Source organism: Lycorma delicatula, chromosome 5 (genome assembly GCF_047948215.1).
Source record: "Lycorma delicatula isolate Av1 chromosome 5, ASM4794821v1, whole genome shotgun sequence".
NCBI classification, from domain to species: Eukaryota; Metazoa; Arthropoda; class Insecta; order Hemiptera; family Fulgoridae; genus Lycorma; species Lycorma delicatula.
The window spans coordinates 145,593,254-145,603,539 of NC_134459.1; the positions used below are offsets into that span (position 1 = coordinate 145,593,254).

At 28.4% G+C, this 10,286-nt stretch overlaps 2 protein-coding genes across 2 annotated transcripts in view; one reads left to right on the top strand and one right to left on the bottom strand.

The window, feature by feature from the left end:
- Slu7 (Pre-mRNA-splicing factor Slu7) overlaps positions 1-3,517 on the bottom strand; it is a 46,085-nt gene extending 42,568 nt beyond the window's left edge. The window contains exon 1 of the mRNA XM_075367258.1: positions 3,280-3,517. The gene's annotated coding sequence lies outside the window, so the exon portion shown is untranslated. The remainder of the gene's footprint in view (positions 1-3,279) is intronic.
- A 339-nt stretch (positions 3,518-3,856) lies between these two features.
- Positions 3,857-8,923, top strand: SerRS-m (Seryl-tRNA synthetase, mitochondrial). Its single transcript, XM_075367259.1, has 3 exons — positions 3,857-4,749; positions 5,949-6,136; positions 8,386-8,923. The coding sequence occupies exons 1-3, from the start codon at positions 4,093-4,095 to the stop codon at positions 8,861-8,863; spliced, it is 1,323 nt and encodes a 440-aa protein (XP_075223374.1). The 5' UTR covers positions 3,857-4,092; the 3' UTR covers positions 8,864-8,923.
- Positions 8,924-10,286: the final 1,363 nt, after the last annotated feature.

The window sequence follows — 10,286 nt, forward strand, 5'->3', positions numbered from 1 at the left end:
TGCAAGTCGTTTTGGAACAACACTTATAATTTTCATTTTTATTTTAATAATAATACTTGTAACATTTAATAGTGCTTATATTTTTATAAACTAAAATAAATTATCTCCAGCCATACTATTTTGTTAGTTTAGCTCCACCCACATTATCAGTAAGTTCTATCTAACATTCTGATTCTTCAGTGTATTTGCCAAATATTATATGATACTGTTTGTTTGCATATACCTACATTACTCAACCTGTTTCTATTAAGCCATTTTCTCAAAATATGGTTATATCTTTCCAGTAATCAAGTGCTGATTGAGAAAATTTTTGTTCAAACATTTACATATATCTGATTTGTAATAGCACAACCTGTTACATCATGTCCTTACTTTCGCAAATCGGTTCTATTTTGTGATGTTTTCAGTGATGTCGTTAAGATAATTGTTAAAAGAGTATTACTCCATTATTTTATTGAGATATATTCTTTAAAAATTTGCTTATTTACAAATAATTTTACCAGTTTACATAGTTCGCCATAATACCAGTTATAGAACATAATAGTTTTCTCTTTTACACTAGTTTAGTAATACACCTTTCTTTATGTTGTGAGAATATAAGATTCTACACGATCTTTTGCTACAGTAAGAATATAAAAAATTGATCAATAAAAATCAAAGGTGTTTTTTTGGGTTAAAAGAATAGTTTTAATAACTTACAAGATATCACAGAAATTTCCTTTTTTCTGGCCTGATTTAATCGCAAAAAAATGCACTTCTGTTTCACTAACAGCAATGACTATTAATTATAATCATTGACTTTGGTTCTTGGATTTCTTCTTTTATATACATTTGCAGATTTGTTAACGTAACAAATGTTTTCATGCATTTGCTGAATGAGTAATGTATGAAGAAATTTTTTAATTTTGGCAATAATTTATCTTAAAGATATATTGAAATTATGTAAAACTGTTATATTTTCTGAGGGTTAGAAAGCACAGATTGTTGTGCATTTACTTAGATATTTTAAAGCCATTATATGACAACTTCTTGGGTTGTGAAATAAAAAAGGTATAATTATATATCTACTCCATATAAAACTGACTGTACATTGCCTGAATTGTTAATAAATTGAAGTATTAAAAAAGTACTTCTTTTTTTCTGTTTAGCCTCTGGAACCACCATAAGGTATTACTTAAAAAAGTACTTCTTAGTATGATAAATTATATTACAATGTGATGATTGAAGTTGCAATGCAGACTTTAAAATTTGTATCCACTACAAAAGTATGGAAAGCACGTAACTAGAAAAAGCAAAATTACAGTGTTTAAAGATATATTACCCACACTACAGCAACTTTGGATATACCCAGTCAACTACTGCTCATGAATATCTAACCCTTTAATTCAGAAGAAATTTTACTTCAAACTGAAGAACTACAACAGAGGCTTGATATGATTTTGCCAATCAAAAATATTTTATTTTTAAAGTTTGGAAACAAAAAATGTAAAAATATATTTATTTTGTTTCAATATCATTCGGTTATAATGCCTTTTCATTAAGATATTAATAAAAGGATATGTAAAAATCACCTATAGGTGTAAAACGGTAATTATTTACTATTAGGGGGCTCATGTTCAATCCTGATAAAATTTGGAATATACCTTATTTAGGAACTAAGTTATTAGTTACAACTGAAATCCCTTGCTATACAGTACCGTCATACAATCACCAAAAATTGTATAATTCAGCAGTGTACAAGTGTAATATACATTATTTTTGGACTAAATAACAGCTACTGTATGTAAGTGTGGACTCAGCCTAACAATTAGCCAAATCAATATTTAAGGTTAATTTGACGAGGTCAGCGAAAGAAGTGAACACTGGGTTAAATTAATATAACCACACATCTCAGGAATGGCCGACCTGAGAATGTACAAGACTGCAATTTGTTTACATTCATACATATCATCCTCTTAAGTAATACCTTACTGTGTTTCTGGAGGCTAAACAGAAAAAGAGAAGATAAACTGACATAACCTATTATGCTGATCTAGTGGTAAACTCGTCATCGAGGGACGTTCAAATCCTAGTAAAGGGATTTACTTTTATACAAATTTGAATGCTAGATTGTGGATACTAGTGTTCTTTGGTGGTTGGGTTTCAATTAACCACACATCTCCGGAATAATGAACCTGAGACAGTACAACACTTACACTTCATTTGCATTCATACATATCCTCCTCATTTATCCTCTGAAGTAATACCATATGGTGGTATCAGAAGTTAAACAGAAAAAGAGAAATTAAATTGATACACGAAGTTCAGTACATGGAATCGTTAGTTACCTAACCTTAACCCTATTTTCTTTTTCCTGTTCAACTTTCAGGTATTACTTCAGAGGATGAAATGTATGAGTGTAAATGAAGTGTAGTCTTGTACAGTCTCAGTTCAATCATTCCTGAGATGTGTGATTGAAACCCAACCACCAAAGAAAACTGGAATTCACGATCTAGTATTCAAATCCATACAAAAGTAAGTGCCTTTACTAGGACTTGAACGCTGGAACTCTCGACTTCCAAATCAGCTGATTTGGGAAGACGCATTCACCACTAGACAACTCTGCGCGTTTCTTAACCCTGACCTTACTAAACTTAATGAAATTTTACTTAAAAGTTATTAATTCTGTAAATAATGTATATTGCATTTAACTTAACTTAATAAGTTTTATAAGTCTAACTTAACTTAATCTTATATGAATTTAATCTCATTCTTAACTTAATTAACAAATTTAACCAAGTTATTTGGTCCAAAAATAATGTGCTTTACTCTTGCATAGTGCTTAATTACAAAATTTTTAATGAGGGTACTGTTGTATACTAAGAGGGATGTAACAGGTGAAAGGAGTTTCCGATGAAAAGATTCTCTTGTAACAAATAACTTAGGTGCTAATAAAAGTATATTCCAAATTTCATAAAAATCACAGGCGAGTCCCTCCTAATTGTAAATAATTACCTGTAAAATAAAATATTGTGTGTAATAATTACTTGTGTAATCACAATGCAAACCCTATACAAATTGTTTAGGGATATAACTCATCTGACTGAATGTAAAGTCTACTGAATTTTTAAAAAATAAATGTTACTATATAAAACATAATTATAGAACACAGCTATATTTTTACATAAAAGAATATTTTATCATTTAATTCCTTATTTAACCTTTTTATTCTTTCATATCTTTTATAAGAGAAATTTGTTTTCTAAGTAAATTTAAAAACACAGATTTTAATGAACTTACCAAATTAAAACTAAATATTTTAGAGAAAAACAGTTAAGTTCCCTGCTAAATAACAGTAACTGTGGTACTGAATTTGTAAATAGCAAAATAATTATCTCCAAAAATGCAATATGTGAAATTTAAAACAGTACGATCACATATTTATGCTAAAAATTCCAGATTTTAATCAAATACACACAAAGATTTCTATTAACCTCACATAATAACCTAACTGCATAAAAGCAACAACTTGTCAAAATGTTCAACACTAAATGCAGTTTGTCCAACATTTAAGTTTAATAAATGCTTTAGATTTGAAACAAAGAGGATATAAATTAATAGGCTAATGAAACTTTTGTTTATGTTTTGTAAGTCATTTACAAATGCTGAGAAAAATTTAAAAAAAATTAATTTCAGTAATAATACTCAATTTGAATTAAATTTTACTAAATTTCTTCTAATGTGTCAAACAACCTGACTATTCATGTCATTTCATTAAATTTTTATGTGATATTTTTACGAAAAATTATCATTAATATTGCCGAACCGCAGCTGATATCACAGTTAAGAAGTTTGTGTTATATTATGATTTGTTGTAGGTTATTGTGAATGGGGACGTTTTGATGTGTGTGTTAGGTTATATTTACTATTCAGTGTTATAAGTCATGCGGAAGATTGTGCATGTGTTTTTTAATGTTTCTTATTTTTACTTAAACATTAAATTAAAATTTTAACAAGATATGATACTTAGTTTTATTATGATTGTATCCCTTTGTGACGAAATCAATTAAAATATATCTTACATACAACGTAGTTTTTTTTTTACTAACGATTATGTATTCCTTTAAAGCAGCAAAAATTGGTTTCAAAATACCGGCCTTTTTAATAAAACATTGCAGGCATGCTTCATCAGTTAAAACTGCTGCAGAATTTCAAACTGTACTGGCGGAAAGTATACATCTTCCTTCACCTGTGTTTGATTTAGACTATTTTTGTGATCCTGCTAATAGGCTAGAAATACAAGACAATGTGAGAAAACGTAAGTGCCGAGGAGATATAGACCGTGTTTTAGCTATAAATGATCAGTTAAATAAATTGAGTGTTGATCATGAAAGCTACAAACATTTAAAAGAAAATCTTATAAGAGAAATAAGTAAACTGCCAAACAAGTTACACCATTGTATTAAAGACCTTGATGAGCCAGAGATACTTAGGTATACTGGTTTAAAAAGACAGTTTAATTTTAAGCCAAAAGAGTTTTCTGACATTTCTAAACAATTACGTATAGTGCGAAGTGATCATTTATCTAATTTTACAGATCATCGGAGTTATTTTTTCATGGATCAGCTTGCTGAGATGGAATCTGCATTAGTTAAATTTTCTCTCAAAAATTTACTTTCTAAAAATTTTCAACTTATTTCTGTTCCAGATATTCTGAACAAACATTTAATTGAGAGCTGTGGGATGGAAACTGAAGGAGATAGAACACAAGTAATAACTTGAAAGATTTAGAATTGTTTTGTTCTTTAGTTATGATAGAAATTATTTTAGTAATTCTCAATGGACTTCATTATTTTTATCTTATTTACAGCGCATATCATATTTTATCTCTTGCATTAAGTCTCACTAAAGGATGTACTAAAGATGTAGAAAAAATAATTATATTAGTTGATTTGTAGTTAGAGTACTTTAAAGGGATGGGATAGAAAAAGTTTTTTTGCGATCATGATTCTTTGACTGTTAAAAAATTATTCTTTATAAATCATTCCATGAAAACTGTTTATTAACATTAGCATTTTTTGTTTATGTTATATATATATATTTTTTTTTTTTTTTTTTTGTTAATGCTATTTAGCCAGCTTTGATGTATCAACTCAACTGTGGATTTAAAAATTATGCTACCTACATTATGTACTTTATAATGCCATACATATATATGTAACTGTAAAAGTTGTCAGCAACTTCACATGAATCACCAGTTGCAAATGTAATGGCCATTCCTAAAAATAAAGTTGCCTTCTTTAAATTCATTAAACCATTACATATCTGCCTGTTAAGCTTACTGAAATGGTGTATTTACTGAAATGGTATTTACCCCTTTGACACTTTCGCTCTGTTCTCCAAGAACAGGGATTTTGTGTGAGTGAACATCATTACTTTCAGAGATAGCAACTTTACTAGTGTCACATGATATGTTCATCACAACTGTAAGAAAGATTAGGAAAGCAGTGTAAAGCAGCAGATTAATATATCCCTTTCTGTTTTGTTTTGAGCATTAGACACACTGTCATCTCTTTGACAGAGAAACTTGAAAATTATAATTTAAAAAAATTATGCAAACATTATACAGTTTAAAAGACAGTAATAGTATTAAAATATCTTTACCAGATCAACAAAAACTGTAATTATATTATATATCCATAATTTCAGTCATTAATCATATGGAATTTACAATTTAATATCTTGTTTGAATTGTAATGGTAACTTTGTTGATCACTGTACTGTATCATTGATAATTTAACTTCCCTGTATTCTGTGTGTTAAGAAATTATAATTGCCAGAAATATAATGATTCTCTCTTACTATCCCTTAAGTTATGTCTGTCTCTTCACTGGTTTCTTGAAATACTAAAGTTAGTGATGACTTATTAAGATGTCTAAAAGCAATTCTTTATTGTTGTTATTTTCCAGGTTTATGAATTGGACATGAATTTGTATGGTAAAAATTTGTGTTTGTCTGGTACCTCAGAAATAGCGATTGCTGGTTTTCTAATGAATAAAACATTTTCTCCAGATGAACTTCCACTTCGTTTAACTGCTACTAGCCGCTGTTATAGAGCTGAAACATCCAGAACATCTGGAGAGAGAGGAATTTATCGGTAATAATAAATTCAGAAGGCTTTTACTTTTGAAAACAAGATATGAGATATATACACTCTTAGATATATTCACTATTTTAGTGAAATTGCTCCATTCATTATATTCTAGAGTAATCTGAACAGCATATTACTCTAATATTACATGATATCTTTTATTTTTTGTTTGATGTGAACACCTGCAATGCATTATTTTCATAACTTTCAATCTAAAGGGTATTCTGTAATTAGTTTAAAATTCTGAACTTATTATAAATTAATTTTTTTTCCTCTATTTCTATCTGTATTGTAAATTTACTGTACTGACATTCTTTTACCAAATGTTTATCATAGTTTAGTCCTTATATTGTATTTTCTATCCTATATATCCTCTTTGGTACTTTTTTAAATCGTATCTTTTAGATCAGTTACTTTATCATATTAATCAATGATAAACTCTTGATATTTTAATTCTTGTATGATTAAAACACATTTTTTAATTTTTTATTATTGTACTACAGAGATTTTTCAGGAAGTAGCAACATGGAAAATGAAAGTTCTTAACTATGGATAATATGTCACTGGCCACAGCAATGTTCAATGAACCTGTTCAGTTTCTTTAAATCAATGAATCTAGAGAGAGAACAGTATTTATTATTTCCATATCGTAAAATGGCAATTTAGATTAAGTAATTAACAATATTGGATAAATTTTCCTGTATGGTACTGGTATTATTAGCTGCTATTATAGGGAGTCTTTGCCATTATAAAAAATACTATTTGCTCAGTTTAGTAAAAGATTTTACGTGGATGCTGGCTGACCACTTCCAACAGTGCTAATGGGCCACAGAGTAGACCATTGATAACATTCAGGTTTGAATAAAAAATTATACTTGTAGGTGGATTTGAACCTTGATTTTGCAGCACCATTGCTAGTTGTCACAAGTGCTGTTGAGTGATAATGGTTAATGCTTACAGCTATTCTTTGTTGACTTTTTTTAACAATTTCAATAAGTTCTTTCAGTTAGGTAGTTGGTACTGTGCAGATGAAGCCATGTTTGTTTAATCCCAATGACCAATTTAAATTACTCTGGTAAAAACAGACCAACTGAAGTAATAATTAAAATCTATAACAGGGTTCTGCAATAGTTCAGGACAACTACCATATCAGCAGACTAGTAATGCTTCCCTAGCAGTAGAGTAAATCTTAATTTTGGTAAATCTTAATAATGGTTTAACGTTCAGTATAACTCATTCATCAGCATAATGAATGAGTGATAAGGAACTGTACATGAAGTAAAAATTATCATATTGAAGGATATTTTGATTTATTTAAAGTGAATTTTCTTTTAAAGAAGTTTTCGTATTAATTTTCTCTCCACTATTCTTAGGTAATAGTGTAATATATGAATGTAATATAAAATAAAGTTTTATTAATCTATCCTCAGTATATTTTTTTAATTTAGCAATTTTTTTTCTGAACTTTTTTGACTATTTACTATGATAAGTACTAATTGAGGTTGAGGGTAGTACAGATCTTGTACAGCTTTTTATTTAGATACTTAAAGCAGTTATTGTGTGCACTGATAATTATATTTGTTAATGAAGAGCTACATCAAAATTAGTAAACTGGATTTATATATACAATATTTTTGGATTTTAATAAGATTTCAGTTTAAAATTTCTCTTTATTTGTTAATTGAAATTTTTATTTTTAATAAATCAAGTTATAGATCTAATATTGTTTTTTCTCTCTTCTTACAATTGTGTTAACTGCCAAAACCTAATGTTTCTAGGCAACCTAACATTAATCACAAGACACTCCCAAAAGCAAAATGGTTAAAAATGTAGCCAAAAATAATATGCTTCCCAAGCCAGGCTTAGTAAGGAAAGTGAGTGAAGTAATTTATCATGTTGTACATGCTGTTGCACGTCAGCTTGCCAAGTTGATATATCATCAAAATACTGGTGATATTCAGCCTTATAAGTGATGCCTTCACTCTGATCATCATAGACGAATAGCTGATAATAAACATTATTACTGACTGAATAAAATTCTGACCAGTGTCCCTTGTACTCAGATGTTTTACATCCATAGCAGCTATAAGAAAGACTGAAATAGTTACTGTAAAACACTGAATTTCTGTATTCCTTTCTGTTGTAAAAAATATAGTAGATATAATAGTATAACTTGTTAGAAGAATTTTAAGTTATAAATGTACTGATTAAAGTAATTTATATTAATTAATTATATTTTTCCAATTTTATTTCAGAGTTCATCAATTTACTAAAGTTGAGATGTTTGGTGTATCATTACCAGAAAAATCAGAAGAATTATTAGAAGAATTTAGAGATATAGAAGAATCTATGTTTGAATCATTAGGTTTACATTTTCAAACATTAGATATGCCACCATGTGAATTAGGGAATCAAGCTAGTAGAAAATATGATGTTGAAGCTTGGATGCCAGGCAGAAATATGTTTGGAGAAATTTCTAGTTGCAGTAATTGTACTGATTATCAATCTCGTAGACTTAATATCAAATCAGGAAATATATTTGTACATACGTTAAATGGCACTGCATGTGCTGTTCCAAGACTCTTAATTGCACTGTTAGAAACTCATCAAAATAAAAATCTTACGATAAATATTCCTCAAGTATTACAACAGCATATGGGTGGAGAAACAATAATTTCATTAAGTAATGTTCCTAAAATGAAACTGTACACTCATTCTGCACATAAACGATAAACAAGTGGAATATCATTAACTAAACTGTATTTAATAATAAAGATTTTTTTACAAAACTGATATTTTTTATTATGATTTACACTTTAAATGCTAAGACTTGCTTTAAAATGCGTATTTCAAGCGTTCTGCCAGACATATTTCAATAGTTATTGCTGAAGTTGGTTTTAGTCTATATTTTTAAAAAATCTGAAAAAAAAAGTTATGCTTTCCTGGCACTGGCGAGATATGATGAAATTTTTTTGTAATATTATTAAGAATTTTAGTAAACTAAAATCTGGGTATTTTTAAAAATTGTAAGATAAACTTGTATGCAGGTAATTAAGCTTAATATAAAGTGAGATTATGTTTGCAAAATATTTGAGAAAATTGACCCTAAAGAAACTATCTCTACCTCACCCCCTAGAGCTATTGACCCCAAATCTTTTCTTACAAATTGCTCCATATATATGAGTCTCTATACCAAATTTCATCAAAATCAGTTTATGCAGTCAAAAGTTATAAAGCAACATGCCAGCACACGACATATGTACGTATAAACATTACCCCCCTTTTTATTTGTTTTTGCAGTTCCTGGGTCATGAAATGTTGAGAAACGATAAAAAAACCCTACCCATATTTTGACTGATTTCTTTTTAGCATAGCTCGTTAGTTATGATGCCATGAAAGTAATTTAAAATCTTTTTATACAGATTTTTTTTGTTCTTACCCTAAAAAACATAATGTTTGTTTTATTCTTTGAAGTGAAATTCCCTTATGACTGACTACAAAATGTGATATGAGTATAAAGTCTGTATGTTCAAGTGGTTACTTTTTTCCCAGATTCCTGTTATTGTTATATTTTGCTTTAATGCTTTTAGCTGCATCTGTATTTGTTAGAGAGAATAATTTTATCTTGCTGTAGGTATTCAAATTGAATCCTTATGTGTTTTTTACTTAATATTCAGTACGAGACTTTAAAAAAAAAGAAGTTAAAGCTGACTTTAAAAAGAAACTGTACTAAGAGTAAATATAATTATTTTCAAATCTTTGAATTCAAATTGTTGTAGCAAGTGCCAAATAAAATCAACTGCCAACTTAATTTGCTAATCGTGAATTAGGACTAACTCATAAAATCAAAATTTAAAGAAAATTTTAAAACTTATTTTTTAGTTTTTGTGCAGTTTCCTTTTGAATTCCACTTTAATTTTTTTTAATGTTTTTGCTACATAATTTAATTTTATTTAAAATCTGAGTAGGCTTACAAAATTGCTACTCCATTTGAAATAATCAAAGATGAGAAACCTACACCTTGATAAAAATAAGAAAAGGAATTCTGAAAAACAATGTAAAACGATTCCTATGGTTCTTTGGAGGAGAAATATGTATTGTAATGAAAGTTTTTTGAATAGGTTTCTGGGATTTTTAATTAATAACACTTGATTAT